The sequence below is a fragment of the Thamnophis elegans genome, chromosome 3 (genome assembly GCF_009769535.1).
Source record: "Thamnophis elegans isolate rThaEle1 chromosome 3, rThaEle1.pri, whole genome shotgun sequence".
Taxonomy (NCBI): domain Eukaryota; kingdom Metazoa; phylum Chordata; class Lepidosauria; order Squamata; family Colubridae; genus Thamnophis; species Thamnophis elegans.
The window spans coordinates 38,445,301-38,463,870 of NC_045543.1; the positions used below are offsets into that span (position 1 = coordinate 38,445,301).

Here is an 18,570-nt window from a genome sequence, read left to right on the forward strand (position 1 = left end):
CAGATATTCTCCGATAGAATTTTCCTTCTGTCCATTTTGCATGAAGATTAGCAATGTCTAAAATCTTAATCACAATTGCTTATGTTCTAACATCAAATATGCATGTTAACTTTGCATTAACTAAATTTTGGGTTGCATTAAATGCAACTTGGTATCAATTTACAATCTGCACTAAATTGTGACTTACCTGAAATCAGATTTTTTATTTATTAACATGTTTTCATTTCTTTTTTCTGTGTAATTATTTTCTATACTGACTTTCTGATGATCAAAGTGAAAGTTCCAAATGCAGTTAATTTTCAAATGGAGCTCAAGAGAAGAAACATGCCTCTATTTATTTTATAGTAAGTGATGAAGTATATTATATTATGAAGCAAATTCATTGACGGATTTCACATTGCATAGAAAAGATAGAGCAGAATAGTAAGGTAGACTACATAGGATTTGTCAGATGAAAAATAAAACAAGAAAGGAATGGATTGCAAATTTTTAAATATAAAACTGTATTCTATTATATCAAGGAACATTCCAATCACCAACCATGCCCTATAATAGACAGATATTTCATGCATGTGCATGTATTTCATATTTTGTATTCCCCTTTACACATAAGAAAACTCATAAACATCATATACATATATGGTTATTGCCTGGCATATAAAAAATCATGGAATTATTACAGAAACCTGAGATACAGATACTCCTTATAGTCAAATTACACACATAGCAAAATAGATTAATTGCATTTTATTATTCATATATTTCATTATGTTCGTGAAATAAGTTAAATATATATTCTTCATAAAAAAGTTGTACTAGTAAAATATAACTCATTCTTCTAGCTGTTCCTAACTGCATTGCATATAAAAAATAATCTTATATTAATATTTTAACAGTTAAATATGGACTTTGGGATCGCTAAGATATTACCAGGAATTAATACTATTTGGTGAAATAATTTTGTAGTGGTTTTTAGTTATATCATGACATTTGAATTATTTTCTTAATAGAATTAAGTGCAGGGGGTTTAGATTTTTTTTCTGAGATATTAAGGAATGTATCAGTGCGAAAGAAAGAAAGATGCCTAAGTGTCCAGCCTACACATTTCCTCATAGAATTGTGCGTTATAAACATCTGTTCATCATTCAGAATTCCAAGTCTTGGAGATCTCCCCAGCTAGGCCCAATTTTGATCCTTACTGAAAGCTTTACTGAGAGTTTCACAGCATTTTCCATTTCATGTTTAACAATCTGTGCCACCTGAAAACAACAACAAAGCCGGGTTAGAAAAATAGCTGAGTGCATGGTTACCATGAGATTCATCAAACTTTCTTTTTTACTGGTTATCAAAGTTGAATAAATCTTTAAAGTGGGTCAGAGTATCTTTGCTATTAGGACAGGAACAATGATTCAGACAATCTGAAAAAGTAATTACACAACTGACTTTCAAAGCATCAATTAATTTTGTCATTTTAAAAAAATGCAGAACTATTTACTCATGAAACTCAGCCCAAGCTGAGTTGGGCTGAATGGCATTTTGCAGCCTGAAAAATCAGCTATTTCAGAGCTGAAGAAGCTTCTTGGATGAGAAGCGAAATGACTTTAAAGAAAAAAACTGAACATCCAGTTGCCTCTTGAAAAAGCATCTTTGAGACAATCATGTCCTGGATGACCAACAAATCTCCATTAGACACTCAGCCAATTTGCACTTCATTCCCTATAGCTCTGAATGCAATTTCTGTCTAAAGTGACTTCTAGAAGATGTAGAACTAAACATAAGGACAAAACTGGATTGGAGTCCAGTAACAATTTTGAAGTTGCTAACTTCCCTTTGGGTTTTTATTGTATTCTTTGCAGTCAGCTTGATAACCATACAGATAACAACCATCTGTAAGGATTTCAAGGAAACTCTATAATCATACCTGAATTATGACCTCAACCAATCCATGCGACCCCCACCCCCCTCAGCAATTCACCTCTCAATGATCGGGAACTGATGTAATCTCTTTACATCATCACAAGACCCTTGCTTAACACACCCACACTTGAAGCCCATATAAACAGAGGAACACTGACATCCCCTAAACCTCACTGAAGATGTTACTTAGCCTGGAAATGAAATATTCAGAAACCAACCCGCAAGCTTGGAGCATGAACCCTCACCCTCATACCTGAATTATGTTATCTTCTGCAACTTCATAGAGAAGTTCATCATGCAATTGGAGTATGAAGAATCCTCCATGTTTGGGATGCATAATCTCCCTCTTTTTCATCCTCTGCGGTTTTCCTAGAAGAATAAACACTGCATATTTAAACATTAAAAAAACAGTTTCAAAGGACATTAAAGTTATAAAACTGTCATTGCTACATGAATGGAAATATATTGCCCTCCAAAGGAAAAAAGTGGTAGTGCTTAGTGAAGAAAAAGGATGTTGGTACCTACCTGATACACCTCTTCTAATAAGGTGGAGATAGCATCCATGCCTGGGTTGACACTGTCCGTTCTCTGATTGGACTGAGTTTGATTACTAATTAATTAGCATCCTTTATAACCCACCCTTGTGAGTGGCTTCACTCAGCTTTCGGTGAAGAAAAAGACAGACTTAACATGTTATCCAAATGGTCAAACTTTAGTAACCAAGAATCTCAGATAATCCAGCTTAACCCTCAGTGCAAAATCAACCATCAACAAATAACTCATGAATACAGAAAAAAGGAACAGTCATCCACAGGGCGGGCTGGATGTTATCTCCACCTTATTAGAAGAGGCATATCAAGTAAGTACCAACGCCCTTTCTCAATAAAGGTGGAGACAGCATCCATGCATGGGATATACCTAAACTGGACTGTCCTCGAGGGTGGGACAAAGACTGTTCTGAATGAGTTCTGTCGGCATGAACCGCCTGTAATACTCTGCAGCCAAAGGCCGTGTCCGCAGATGCAAATTTATCCAATTTATAATTCTTAATAAAGGGTGACGGAGACGCCCATGCTACCACCCTGCATATTTCGTCAAGAGAAGCCTGTGTGGCCCATGCCGTGGTGGCGGCAGCACTTCTCGTAGAGTGGGCAGTAATGCCTCTAGGGGTCATTTCCTGTTTTGATTCGTACGCTGTAGCTATGCATCGTCTGACCCATCTACCTATGGTGGACACCAAGACCTTTCTGCCCAGGGAGGCAGTCTGGAAGGAGGCAAAAGGTGTCTCTGATCGCCGAATGTCTGACGCGCAGTTGATATATATCTTAAGTGCTCGACGTATATCTAGCTTATGCCATTGTTTTTCCAACTGATGGGTTGGGGAAGGGCAGATGTTGGGAAGGACCACCTCCTGGGCTCGGTGGAACCAAGACCCAAGCCTGAGCGCCACCCTGTCAGTGTGGAAGGTACATAAGTCCTCCCGCACGGACAGAGCATGCAGTACAGATATCCTCCTGACAGAGATTATGGCTACCAGGAAAGCTACCTTCCAAGTAAGGAACTGCATAGGAAACGTACGAAGGGGCTCGAATGGTAGCCCGATGAGTGCCTCCAGAACCTTAGTCAGATCCCATGTTGAGTATCGGTGCACCGCTGGCGATCTGAGATTGGTGGCCCCTTTCAAGAACCACCGCACAGTTGGGTGCTGTGATAAGGACTGGCCTCCCCCACAGGTAAGTATGGTACTCAAAGCTGCCAACTGCCTCCTAATAGTGTTAGGGGATAACCCTTTTTCCAGCCCATCCTGGAGGAAGTCCAGGACTTGAGGGACAGATGAAACACTAGGTACAATGTTTCTGGCCGAGCACCAGGTACAGAAAATCCGCCAGATTGCATTAAAAATACGGTCCATGGAGGGCCTTCTAGAGGCCTGTATCGTGTCAATGACCCTGGAGGAGAATCTGTCTGCCCTCAGAGCACTCCGCTCAATCACCAGGTGGTCAGCTGGAGCCACTGAGGGTCTGGGTGCTCCAGCTACCCCTGACTGAGGGCTATCCTGTCCAGCGGGGATCCTCCAGAGTCTCTCCACCGATAGTATTTGAAGGTTGGTGAACCACAGCTGCCGTGGCCAGTGTGGGGCAAGAAGGACGATCTCTGCTCTGGTGCTGATGATCTTGTGGATGACCCTGGGGAGAAGAGGTACTGTAGGAAAAGCATAGAGGAATCCTCGCAGCCAGGGCCTTCGAAGAGTATCCACCCCCTCTGCTCCTGGTGTATAGAACCTTGTGAAGTACCTGGGGAACTGTGTGTTGGATGGGGTGGCAAATAGATCCATGAGCGGGATCCCAAAGCACTGTGTGAGCTCCTGAAAGAGATAAGGATGCAGTCTCCACTTGGCCTGGTCTAGTTTGGCCCTGCTGAGCCAGTTAGCTCTAACGTTTGCCACCCCTGAAATGTGTTCGGCTGTGATTGACAGGAGGTGTACCTCCACCCAGATGTCCAGGATTTTGGTCTCCAGCATGAGATCTCTCAATCTACTGCCCCCTTGCCGGTTTACATGGGCCTTAGTAGCCATGTTATCTGTTAGGATCAGGACATGTTGTCCTGTGATGGAACGTCTAAAGCTCAGTAGAGCCAGTCTTATAGCCCTGAATTCTACCAGTTAATGCTTCGTTCTGCCACCACTGGCCCTGTGCTATGTGTAACCCCATATGGGCTCCCCAGCCATACAGGCTGGCATCAGTGGTTATGGTAATCCTACTGGTTACCCTAAAATGGCATCTCCTATCAATGGTGGGGGAACTCCACCAGAGGAGGGATCTACGAACCTCCCTAGGTAAGTTCACCTTTGCCAGAGAAGTGCTGGTTCTCTTCTTCTGGAACGGGAGTAAGAACCATTGCAGGTCCATGGTGTGCAGCCTTGTCCAGGGTACAATTGCGATGGCTGACACCATTTCCCCCAGTAGTTTGGATAGAGTAGCAAGTGAAACCCTGTGTCCACTTTCCACATCTGCTACCAATTGTCGAAGACTGTCCTGTCGTTCCCTAGAGAGAAAAACCTGTCCCGCCACCAAGGTAATCCAAGCCCCTAGATGAAAGATTGTGGTGGCCAGAGTGAAATGGCTCTTAACTTCATAATGGAGAAACCATGGGAGTGGAGTATCCCTATTGTGGTGGAGAGGTCATCCCTGACCCTGTCCTGTGAGACCAATTGCACCAATATATCATTGAGATAAAGCTGTACCCTTATGGGAACGGTTCTCAGATGTGCTGCCAGGGCGGCAAGATCTTAGTAAAGACCTGGGGTGCTGAGGACAGTCCAAAAGGCAAAGCTCTGTATTGGTAATGACACGAGTTATTACAAAAGCGTAGAAATTGACGGTGTTGTCGGAGGATGGGTACATGCAAGTACACCTCCGTTAAATCAATTGAGGTCAGGAAATCCCCCTCACGAACCTCTTCTAAAATTGTGTTTAACGAATGCATTTTGAAATGTCTATACCATATGTATCTGTTAAGTCTTTTTAAATCTAGAATCGCTCTCCACCCCCACCCCCACAGGACTCGGGAATGACAAATAAAATAGAATAAAAACCTTGATGGATCTGGTCATCCGGCACCTTGTGGATGGCCCTAATGTCCAAGTGGTGCTGGATGGCCAATTGAATCAGGAGCTGTTTCTGCGGGTTGCGAGAATGAGACAACAAAGGAAAAACCTTGGAGGAGTGGAGACGAACTCCAAGGTCAGACCGAACCTGACCTTGGACCTAACCCAGTTGTCGGATGTGATGGCCTCCCACTGGGCAGCAAAATGACTTAAGCGCCCCCCAATGGGAAACCGGCCATCGGTCAGGTTAGGACTTGCGGTAGTATCAGTTACTGCCTCTTCACTTGGCTTGGTTTCCTCTCTGCTGCCTGTATGGCTGCTGTCTTGGGCATTGGCTGAACCCGCCCGTGGCCTAAAGCCAGATGGGGGATAATCACTGTTGCGAAAGGATCCGTCGTAATCATGCGCCCGAAAGTGCTGCCTCCTGGTGTAGGGAGATGAGCAGAACTCCCCCCTTTTGGGTTAGATGGCAAAATCTTACACTTATCCTTGCCCTTGATTAACAAGAGAGAACATCTCCAAAGAGGGTCCTCCCTTGTAAGGCTCGGAAGCCAAACGCCATTTGTGCCTCATGTCAGTTTGCCACTGTCGTAGCCACAGAAGTCTGCGTGAGGCCACCGATAAAGCCATGGCTCAGGAAGCGAATCTAGTGGCACTGAGCATGGTGTCCGAGGTAAATTGCACCGCGGTGACAATCTTATTCAACTGTTGGTGAGCCCTGGAGTCACTGGCAGGGAGCCTCTCTTGCAATTGTTGTAGCCAAAACAAGCTGGACCTGGAAAAGAATGAAGCGGCTGTCGATGCCCACACAGCCCAGGCGGATGCCTGGTGTCCTTGCTGAAGGGCCTGGTCAGCCCTCTTATCCTCAGGCTTGAGGACCTCTGCCTGCGAGCCCGGCATCATGGTATTTGTGTACAGGGCTGCTATGGGAGTCTCGACGGTGGGCCATAGGAGGACCTTGTCCAGCTCCTCTGCGACATTATAGAAGCGTCTATCATTGGTGGAAGGTGGCGACTCAGATGTTGGAGTCGACCACTGTCTCTGCACCATGTTGATGAACAGTTGCAGGGCTGGGATAGTATTAGTTTTCAACTTGTGTTCAATGAACAAGGCACTGGCTGATGGGGCTTGTGAGGGGACTCTGGAGACCTCCGCCTGCCCCCCAAGCTCAGATGAGGCCTTAGCCTTGCATAGTAATGGTTTAAACAAGGCAGGAGGAAAGAGCCCCTTACAGGTGGGCTTATCTGGGATTGTCCTCGCCTCCTCTGATAACTCTGCCTCCCTGATCTCTCCCTCTTCAGAGACAGGGGATTGGCTGCGATGATATCAAGCCGGGGATAGGTCCTCAACCATCTCTGGGGTCACCTCTGCCCTAGGGATGGCCCTCGGAGACTCTGCGGGTGTCTCATAAGCTCTTTCCTGTAGCCCAGCTGCAGTGCCCTGCTTAATGGCTTCTGCGATAATGTCCTGGAAGCTAGTTGTCATGAAGGACATGGCTGGCATGGAGTGCATGGCCGGGATAGGTGGCAACTGCCCACTGCCATGGGGGTGAAAGTGGTCTCCACACTTCTTCCCTGGGGCTGTGATACTATACTGCCCCAGAGCCCAGACGTGTTGATTGGTATTATCGGACTAAAGGACCCCTGGGTCACCTCTAAATGTAACAGAGGCAGGGGACTAGTGCGATTGGTTGCTGTCTGGTCCTTATCTGACCATGAAGAGGAGTGATACAATGTCCTGGGCTTATCCAGATGCTTGGTCTTAGCGACCGACTTTGAGGGGCCTTTGAGCTCTTGTTGGACGTTTTAGAGCTCTTACTGCTGTCCTTTGGCCCTGCAGTCCCTTGGGAGGTGGATGGTCTCGCAGAAGAAAGAGGGGCCTGGATTGCAACTAATAAGCCTGGCCCTGCCTCACGTCTGTCTCTGCTGGGCTCTGAGGGGATTTCAGGCAGACTGATGTCAGCCATCTTAGCTTGCCAAGGGACTTCAGGAGACAAAATGGCATCCGTGCCTCCTCTCCTAACTCCGCCCACTCAAAAATGGCGATTCACGCCCTTTTCTATGCCCGGTCACACAGAAGGGAGCTGGAGTTGTAGGCAATTTGTCCGCTCCTACCAGTAAGCCTGTGGCGCTTCATGGCCAAGCATGCCCCCGGGAAGCCTCAGTAGCCGCGCTGCACTCACCCGCAGAGTTTGAAGGCAACAGGACCCAATCGCGCTGCCATCGCTCTTCCCTGCCTTACGCAGTCTCCAAACTGCCGTGTCTAGCACTATCGTGTAAGCTGCTGAGAGCTCTAAGGAGGCAGATCGCGGCGGTGCTGTTTGATGTATGGGCTCCGCAGCGCAGCAAACAAGCCTTGCAGTTAGAGCTGCAAATGCATCTGTCAAAGTCCTGGTACCTCTGCAGACTTTAAGCGCGCCTTTTGAAAATGCAACTGTCAAGGTCCGGGTGCCTTTTGTGGGCGTTTAGGCGCCCTTTGTAGCAGTAACCAGGGCTGCATTCGAGGCTGTAGCACCAATGGTGTCAAGAAGGCATGGGCCTGTGGGCTGAAACCCTTTGGCTTATGGGTGCTAAGGACCCCCTGCATTGGAGCCAGTCTTTTAAATACGTACTCACACCACAATCCAATGATAGAAGTCAATATTCCAAATCAATCAGCCTGATATTAACCAAACGTAGAAAGAGTAATTGGATAACATGATCGTCCCAGAATGGACTGAGTCAAAAGCTGGGTGGAGCCACTCACAAGGGTGGGTTATAAAGGATACTAATTAATTAGTAATCAGACTCAGTCCAATCAGAGAGCAGATAGTGTCAACCCATGCATGGATGCTATCTCCACCTTTATTGAGAAATAATTGGGAAGTAGAAGTCACCAGGAGAGTTTGTTAAGCCAATAGATCCAATAAAGCTACATTCATATTCAAAAATGAATCTAGAAGCCTTTCTGTAAAGAAATAACTGGTTTTTTCTAATCTGCATCAGTCAGGATGTGTTTAGAGTACCATATATTATTTTGGCATTACATTTTAGCAAAACATTGATATCTTAGACTGTTAGAATTTTAAAAAAACAGGATGATGAGGGAGCTGAACATCAGGTATATTTTCCTGCCTCTGAAATATTTATTCAAATACTATACAGCTGTTGTTATATTTTATAGTGTTATATTGGACTTAGCAGAGGAAAGGCTGGTTTGGGAAGATCCATCAGCTGCCATGTCACTTTTTCCAAGTTTTCTGATTTTTTCTGATCTATGGCATTTGATTCTGATGGGCACTTCAAAGAAGTTGGCTAAGTAAACAAACTGTGTCCAACTATGATCACCTTCCTGAAAAAGCCATTGTATTTTATCTAATGATGTCAGTGCCAAGTGCTTTCCAATGTCCTCATTTTGATTATTTTTTCCCTTACAACAGGGGTGTCAAATTGGGAGGGGTCTGATTTTCCTGCTCTCTTTTGAAAATTAATAAAAGGGGAAAATGCTTATAGCAATAGCACTTAGACTTATATACCGCTTTACAGTGCTTTACAGCACTCTTTAAGCAGTTTACAGAGTCAGCCTATTGCCCCCAACAATTTGGATCCTCATTTTACCCACCTCGGAAGGATGGAAGGCTGAGTCAACCTTGAACCTGGTGAGATTCGATCTGCCCAACTGCTGGCAGCTGGTGATCAGCAGAGGTATTGCACTCTAACCACTGCGTCTCCACGGCTCTATTATATTATAACTGTAAATTACTTTCCAGTCTTAGGAATGACTATGAAATTAAAAATAAATGTAACACTTTACAATAATAAACAATGGATTTCTTTTCATTATTTGAATTCATTCGTTATTGTACTATATTTTTATACCATTACCAGGATTACAGATTTATTTTGTTATTACTCCTGTTTTTTTAATATTACATTTTATTCTTTTTTTGTCCTGTTTGTAAAAATTTAGAAAGGAGATAATTTTTATTGTTATTGTTAAGGATAACATGCAGATGTGGGATACAAGGAGTCTTGGAATACTCCTCTTGTTTCTCTTGTACTTTTCTTTCGAAGCCTAAAGCTTATTCAGATGGTTCTTATAGACATTAAAAATATAAGAAGAGGGAATATTCTAAAAGATGAATATCTTCCTCTCCTGCATAAACAGAAAAATAATATTTTTCTTGACTAAAAATTACTTTTCATTTTGTTAGATGTCTAACTGATGAAAGGCAGAGACAGATATTAGACCTGCCTCTTTCCCCAGACGTTATGGCAGGTCAGATGATAAGAGAGAGGGGCTATTGGCAGAGTCCATCAGTCACTGTCTTTAAATTCTGAGTAAACTTTGAGAGAGGACATCATTTAAGGTCCTGTGGATCAAATGTGTCAGCCTGGCAACCCATGGTTCTCTCCAAATCTTACTTGTTACCTTACCTAATGCTGTTGTCTAAAAAGTAATAGAAGACTTGACTATTTTACTTTCTTGAAACAGCCCTAGAATATTATCCTTACTTGACTATATTTTTCATTTACATTGTAAATGAAAATGTAATTGAGCATTGATTTTAGCTGATACAGAACCCAAGAAAACCCACTCATCATATCGAAATATCTGCTTGGAATATTTAGGGTTCTGAGGCAGGCTGAAAGCAAAACCTGGTCAGGTATACACAGGTGAAACTCAAAAAATTAGAATATCGTGCAAAAGTTCATTTATTTCAGTAATGCAACTTAAAAGGTGAAACTAATATATGAGATAAGACTCATTACATGCAAAGCAAGATGGTTCAAGTCGTGATTTGTCATAATTGTGATGATTATGGCTTACAGCTCATGAAAACCATAAATCCAAAATCTCAGAAAATTAGAATATTGTGAAAAGGTGCAATAGTCTAGGCTCAAAGTGTCCCATTCTAATCAGCTAATTAAGCCATAGCACCTGCAAAGGGTTCCCGAGCCTTTAAATGGTCTCTCCGTCTGGTTCAGTAGGAATCACAATTATGGGAAAGACTGCTGACCTGGCAGTTGTGCAGAAAACCATCATTGACACCCTCCATAAGGAGGGAAAGCCTCAAAAGGTAATTGCAAAAGAAGTTGGATGTTCCCAAAGTGCTGTATCAAAGCCCATTAATAGAAAGTTATGTGGAAGGGAAAAGTGTGGAAGAAAAAGGTGCACAAGCAGCAGATGACAGCAGCCTGGAGAGGATTGTCAGGAAAAAGCCATTCAAAAGTATTGGGGACTTTCACAAGGAATGGACTGAGGCTGGAGTCAGTGCATCAAGAGCCACCACACACAGACAGATCCTGGACATGGGCTTCAAATGTCAGATTCCTCTTGTCAAGCCACTCCTGAACAACAAACGACGTCAGAAATGTCTTACCTGGGCTAAGGAAAAACAGACCTGGTCTGTTGCTCAGTGTCCAAAGTTCTCTTTTCTGATGAGAGCAACTTTTGCATTTCATTTGGAAACTAAGGACCCAGAGTATGGAGGAAGAATGGGGTTTTCATGAGCTGTAAACCATAATCATCACAATTATGACAAATCACGGCTTGAACTATCTTGCTTTGCATGTAATGAGTCTATCTCATATATTAGTTTCACCTTTTAAGTTGCATTAGTGAAATAAATAAACTTTTTCATGATATTCTAATTTTTCGAGTTTCCCCTGCATATGGCAAAAGCTCTGAAAAAGGAGCAAACATTTTATGTCCTTCTTATATGAAAGTAGGTGTTTCCCATACTTTTAAAATGTAGAACATTTGATACTAAATAAAAAAGACAGAGGAATAAAAAAAAAGACTGACCTGACAATATTTTGGGGAATGAACTCTCCAAATGTCCAAAAGATTTTACTATTGAAGGTAAAGCTTCCAGCTGTGTCTGTATATTCACTGTAGCCACCTTGACAATATCTGCAGCAGAGCCCTGGATAATGGTGTTTACAGCTTGCCTCTCTGCCTAAAGTTCATGAAAATCATAGTGCAGAATTGCAAACAAATTAATTGCTATAAATAGGTAACAAAATCCATATTCAACTGAGAATGTTAATTTTTTCTTGGAACTCTCTCTTTCTGTGTGTGTGTCTCTTTTTTTTATAACAACAGCCGGAAATAATAATAGTTCCTGCAGCATTTCTGTGTTTTGTAGTACAGATGAAAACAAACAAATCTAAAGAACTAATACCTACAGTATTAGGTGAGTACAAGCATAATAATCAAGCAAGCAAGCAAACAAATAAATAAGGATGGAATCTTAAACTAAAAAGAGAAAGAAGAACAATAAAGAAATAGTGTTGAAGAAATAGTTTGAAAGCAGTATTAAAGCAATACAACTCCTCTATGCAGTACTTTTACTAGGGAGACCTGTGGCATTGCATGTAAGCATGCAATTTAATACATTTTAGGAGATGAGTTTTAAAAAAAATAAATTTGGTGAGCTCATCATATTAAAGACAATTCAAAACAAGACATACAGTTGGCATTAAAACCCATATGTTTGGGTTGGTATAATCTTAAAACTTAAAGTTGGGAAGATTTTTTTTAAGTGTGCATCAAAAACAAAGAATGCAGATAATTTGTTTGTTAAACTGAGCAAGAAATAAACAGAATGAAATATATTAGAATCAGAAGCCTGTACTGATTTTGAATAAAAAACAGGTGGCTCACAATTGTTAATTGGAAGACGCTCTTTCAGCATATAAGAATTAGGCAACTGACATATCTAGGATTACTATCCACTCAAGATGTGGATCCTGAGTGGGTAGAAATGGTTTGTGTTGCTGCAATTTCATTACAATGACAGGTCAACAGGGAGAAGAAATTAGAAATATAACAAACAATGTTTGAAAATTAATGGTAAGCTCACATACAGATATCCAGAGAACAAGAATAGTAGCACTAGGAAGGTTGAATACTGCATAGATGTATTCATTTTATTTCCTTAAAGAGATGTAGCGGTTTAACATAACTATACCTGAGCCTTCTTGTAAGGATTTGTTTCCTTAATTGCTGGAAGGTATCTATGCCTTCCCATGATTGTCTGCACAAACCCATCCTGGGTACACTTCTTCACTGTCTCTTTCAGGAATTTCTGAATACCTACAAAAACATGAAATAATATTATCTCATTTCTGGGGTCAGCTTTCAGTTCATCACATATAAATCCCTGGTTGAGTCCACACATATACTGCTAATGTTTACTAACAATATCTAACTTCCTTATCTTAGCAACTGTTATTCAACACTCAGACTTCATAGATCTAAGAAATGTCTTACATTATACTGCTTCATGCTTAGGTCTTAGGTTTCCTTACTATTATTACTAGACAAAGGACACTATCGCACTCTTACTGTTTCCATGTGCTGATCTTTAAAAAAAAACCACTGCATTGTTTTCATGGTCACTGTCTTCCAAACATGGGAAACAATGCTCTGACAAGAGGAAGGAGGCAAGAGGTTTTTCCAATGGAGGAATAGCCTGACCAGAAGCTTTCTAGAGTTCTTACATTTCAACAGAAAAGATTAAATGTGCTGCATTTACACACACACACACACACACCTACTAATAAAGAGACACATGTTCTAGATTTTGTAACATAGTGAGAACAAATGGTTCCAGAGCTGATTCCAAACTGCCATGAAGATCTAAATCTGTTGATATATCTCAAATTTCCAGTAATTGTTTACTAAATAGCAGCAGCAATAACTTGTTTTCCCAGAAATGAAGAAAGTTAAGCAAAACACATCCCCCTTCAGAACTCTTCCATACAAAGTGTCCTATCATTGCATGCCCTTAGTTCATTCACACATGCATAAATGAATTTCAGGCTGAGGGGTTCCCCCCCCGCCCCCCAAAAAAGTAAAAGGTATCAAGCCCTTATGCTTCCACTACCTAGGAAATCTGTGAACCAAACAGTTTGGAGTTTCACAATGCAGTTTTATTTATAACACTTTCAGATTCTCATTCTCTGTTTAATATGCACATACACAAACAGATATCAGGAAAGACAGCTTCATCGGTATACATAGTCTACCTTGCAACATCACTTACCAATGAAAATTCCAGTTCCAATTAAGTGAGGACTATTTGTCCATGAATATCATTGAACCAGCATTGTGTTTAGTAAACTACTGAACAAGGATATCAAGAAATATAGATCACCGGCAATCTTTACCTGGATATCTGGATTTGAAGGACTCAATGAAGCACAAAGCATCAGTTTCTTGAACACCCATCTGCTCCCCTAAGGATTTAGCTCCAATTCCATAGATTATTCCATAGCAAATCTAGAAAAATGAAAATCTTCTAATTCACTAGTGAATAACCAACAAGATTCAAGAATAAGACATTTTGCTGGTACAAAACTGCTATTTCATTTGAAATATTAGATTTTACTTGCTGAACAATAGGTTTGTTCAGCTTTGTTATTTTAAGGGCACTATACAGTGAATTGTTGAACTCTGCTTTCCTTAAAAGTCTTTATAAAAGGGAAGACAAATTCCTTCCAACTGAGTTGGACCTGGCCACTCTGTCATGAAGATCTCTCTGCTTTCAGTGACTGAGAATGATTATCAGCCAGCAAGCAAGGTTTTTCTGTTTAAGGAAAAGAGGGTCTCTGCCAGCTGAGGACAGAAGAGATAAGGAAAGCAAACAAGAAGACGACAAAAGAGAAAGGTACGGATAGTATTTAACTTATAACCACAACTGGGAACAGAATTTTGATCACTAAGCAATGTGGTGATAAACCATCATCATGAGCCGAGGTGGCGCAGTGGTTAGGGTGCAGCACTGCAGGCTACTTCAGCTGACTGCTAGTTCTGCAGTTCGGCTGTTCAAATCTCACCGGCTCAGGGTTGACTCAGCCTTCCATCCTTCCGAGGTGGGTAAAATGAGGACCCGGATTGTTGTTGGGGGCAATATGCTGACTCTGTAAACCGCTTAGAGAGGGCTGAAAGCCCTATGAAGCGGTATATAAGTCGAACTGCTATTGCTATTGCTATGTGACTACATTGCCTAGCAATGGCAATCCTGGCATTCACTTTTACTGTTGTTTACTGAATTCCATCAGTTGATAGCTCCCTTATTTATAGCTACCATAACTCTGAATGATCACTGAATAAATAATAGTCAAGAATTATCTGCATTAGGAATTGGGCAGTTCTTAATGGGATAGGTTTGCTAGATTTCCTAAATATGATCTTAAAAAATATTACAGACTCAGTAATAAAATACAATAGTGGTTTCTAGTTAATGAAATACACTCCCAGCTTAGTGGCCAAAGTAAAATGTCTATTTCACAGTTCTATTTTGTAGTAAAGCTGTTTTTTAATTACATTAAATATTAAATGGAATACCATGATGCTTAATTTTCAACTATGATATTCTAAATTTTCAACTTACTAGAAATTTCATATACACTAAACATGATACAAAATTCATATTATATACCTGATTAAATATTAGATATTTAATCATGGGCATAGAGAAAGGTAAAGAAAAAAAAACATTCAGTTGAATTGGTATCTCAGGAAAGATGTACATTTTCAAAACTACCTGCTTAGCTTGTTGTCTTAAATCATTCCCAACCTCTTCGGGGTTAATCTTCTTCCACTCAGCTGCAATGCTTCTAAAGACATCAACGTTGTTACCAAAGGCCCGGAGTAGCCGATTGTCGGAACAAAAATGTGCAAGGATTCTTAACTCAAGCTGAGAGTAATCAGCAGCCAAGATCAAGCCACCTATGGTCAATCACACAAAACAATTTCTAAATTAACTGATTTCCTTCAAATCACAAATAAGGGCTTCTTTCTCTCCTTTACTAATCTTTCAGTGAAAGATATATGGATATAGCCAAGTTCCTACTTCAGTTTCAACAGGTTTATCCCATGATGTAGTTGATATTTGATATATTGTGATAATCCAGTAAAATACAATTCAGAAAAGGCTAAGTATCATATGTTTACATTTCCCCTCAGAATGAAGTCTCTGTGCACACACAGAAAAAAAAAGCTAAATTATAAGTCTTCATCAACAGTGTTCTATGTAGAGGATGGTAAAGAAGAAAGATTTGAAGTCTGGCTTTTCCCGAACAATGACAGTTGTTTATATACAGACATCCTAAGTAAGGAAAATACCAAGTACATAAACCTCTTAAAAGCCTATATGTGCTGTGCTAATTTCGATCTAGTCATACATGTTCCTCATTCATCTATCTACAATTGAAAGAAAGATTTACTTTGTATAACAAAAATTTTGTGATTTTGAAGCTGCTAAAAATAAATTTGAAATGATACTCTGTACTAATGATGAACATCTTATAGCCAAGGTTTATAAAAGGTTGCTACAATTAAACCTAGAAATTGAATATGTTAAACATTGTCTGTTTCAGTGGGCAAGAAGCTTTGGTTATAATATATAACTAGAGCAATGGAAAAATATGTGGGTTAAAGCAAGGGTCCCCAACCTTTGGGCCATGGTTCATTTGGAACTAGGCTGTGCAAGAAGTGGGCAAGCGTACACATGCAGCTCCACTTGTGTGAATGGTGGGCACATGCGCAAGCAGGCAGAGCTCCATTTGTGCGAGTGGAGGGCGGGTGTGCGCCCACCACTCTCACAGAACCATTCCCACACCCCGCCTTTCAAGTTGGAAAGGTTGGGGACTGCTAGGTCAAAATTGAATATAATTCATATTGAATTATAATCTTAAAGAGAATTTCCATAAAATGATATACTGGTTGTATTTAATGCCAGATAAACCAGCAAAGATGTATAAGAGTGTTTCAAATAGTTGTTGAAAATGCAAGTGTAAGAGTACTTTTTATGATATATGGTGGATATGTGACAATGCAAAGAAATATTGGGTAGAAATCCATGTTTTAATTCAAATTTTTTTTAAAATGGACCTACAATAGAAACTTTCTTTTTGGCCTATTAGATAAAGATGTGGGAAAAAATAAGAACCTTGTTGCTACAAAATAATTTTATACGTCCAGAAATGGAAAGAAGCGTCAACTCCCACAATGGACGAATGGATTGAAATAGAAGAGAAGTTGACTGCATTAATTAGGGACAAGAATAAAAATAGTTCTTTTGTAACTTGGAAACCACTTTTGGTGAAAGAGAAAAAAATAAAATTTTGACTCTGGGTTTTGACAATTAAGTGAGTTATTGCTATAGAAATGGCTAATAGCTACTATTTGGTATAACTAAAAAGCTGATATTATAACTTCATTATGTATCTTTCTGCACCGGAAAAGTCATTGCTTTTTGTTTTTTATTTTTCCTCCCCTTATTCTATCCCCTCCATCTTCTTTGCTTTCCCTTTTTTTCCCATTCTTTATTTTTATTTTTATTTTATATTAAGAATTTTTTTTAGTAAATATATATTTCAGAAAAGTCCCTACATGTGTTATTATTAATCCAAAACTTTATACTGTGAAACATCAACAGGTGGCATAGGCATTAATATACTGTATTAAATATAACTAATAATAAAATATAATTAATAATATAATTTACATTGTATTATTGATAGTTTTTATAGTATACTATTAATATTGAAATACTACTATTAATAGTATTATTACGAGTACAAACATTTTATTGGGGAAATTTATCCTTAGAAGTTGTATAAATAATATTAACACCATTTGCAGATAAAAGATAATGAACGGTGAAATTCCTGAAAAACTTATCACCCTGTTTCTGAAAAAAATGGCTTTCCACATGATTCGGTTACAATAAGATCTTAGTGACTGTTGTGTGCAGCCCATGTTCTGATTATATTATTATTAAATTTTTATCTTGCTTTTTAAATATTTATAATTCAAGGTGGCAAACATATCTTATCCTCCTGACTTCTCTACAAGAGCATGACTTGCCCAAACTCACACAGCCAATTTTCTTGTCTACGGAAGGCCTATGGGTATCTATTTTATGAAAAAATTCTTGATGGGATTTCTGTTGTGGAATTCTAAGCATTGAAATTTTATTAAAATCATGAACAAATGCAATCCTTTTTTTTAATGAATGTACAAAAACAAAACAATGTGATTGCCAGCAAAATTATGTTTCTTCTTTTCTAATGTTGAAGGGGAATGACTGTTAAAGTCTGACAGGGAGGGAAAGTTTTCAAAGACAAGATGTGTTTGAAAATAATATTAATCTGAATGAAACAGAAAAAGGTTCAGTGATTCAAGCAGATGGCAGTTGCTGTTGTTAAGCAAATCCTGCATGGTCATTAAGTGCAATGAAGTCAAAACAATTTTAAGGCATTACCTGGAAATGGTACAAAGGCATGTCTCATGCTAACAGAAAATAGTATTTTCTTCCTGTTTGATATTTCTTCAGTTAGACTCTTAGGTCCACATGGTAACACAGAATGTTTTCCACATCTGTAAAATATGTTTTAAATTAAAATATGGCTTATTATTTATTTCAACAAGTAAATTAATATATGTGGTGAATAAATGCAATAAATGTTATGTCATTAACATACAAATCAGCAGTAGCAAATCTCTTCAGCTTGTCCTCCCTGGAAGCCATAGCCCTATGGAGCATATTGCATCATTTCTCTGGATGGATAAAAAGACCGTTGTACTTACCTGAACGGTCATACTCGGTCCGCTGCGTGAGAATCCAAAGGAATGGGTTAATCTTGGTCTGGTTGCCTAGAGACTGAATTGAATAAACTTGGCCATGGTTCTCTTTTTCACTCGGCTCATCAGTTTTTTCAATGGAAGGCATGGCCATTTCAAGAGATGAGAACACATTAATGTCCTGCTAACTGCAACACTCACTTGCCACCTGCGGCCCTGGGCCAAAACGTGAATAGGCGGGGTTGGATTCTCACATAGTGCACTGAGAACGACTGTTCAGGTAAGTACAACAGCCTTTCTCCAGTGCACTGCTTAGAGAATCCAAAGGAATGGGATATGCCTAGGCATACTGACTTAAGGGCAGGTAGATGACTGGTCCAGGGAGTCAGAGTCCGAGTGAACCTCCTGCAGTACCCGACATCCGAAGGCTGCCTCAGCTAAAGCATAGACATCCAACTTGTAATGTT

At 40.2% G+C, this 18,570-nt stretch overlaps 1 protein-coding gene across 1 annotated transcript in view; it reads right to left on the reverse strand.

The window, feature by feature from the left end:
* Positions 1-526: 526 nt before the first annotated feature.
* POLQ (DNA polymerase theta) overlaps positions 527-18,570 on the reverse strand; it is a 48,231-nt gene continuing 30,187 nt past the window's right edge. Inside the window, exons 18-24 of the mRNA XM_032212630.1 lie at positions 17,784-17,899; positions 15,060-15,244; positions 13,681-13,792; positions 12,480-12,604; positions 11,312-11,465; positions 2,171-2,286; positions 527-1,259 (exon numbers count right to left, since the gene is read on the reverse strand). Coding sequence (XP_032068521.1) covers positions 1,146-1,259; positions 2,171-2,286; positions 11,312-11,465; positions 12,480-12,604; positions 13,681-13,792; positions 15,060-15,244; positions 17,784-17,899 — 922 coding nt within the window. The 3' untranslated portion in view covers positions 527-1,145. The remainder of the gene's footprint in view (positions 1,260-2,170; positions 2,287-11,311; positions 11,466-12,479; positions 12,605-13,680; positions 13,793-15,059; positions 15,245-17,783; positions 17,900-18,570) is intronic.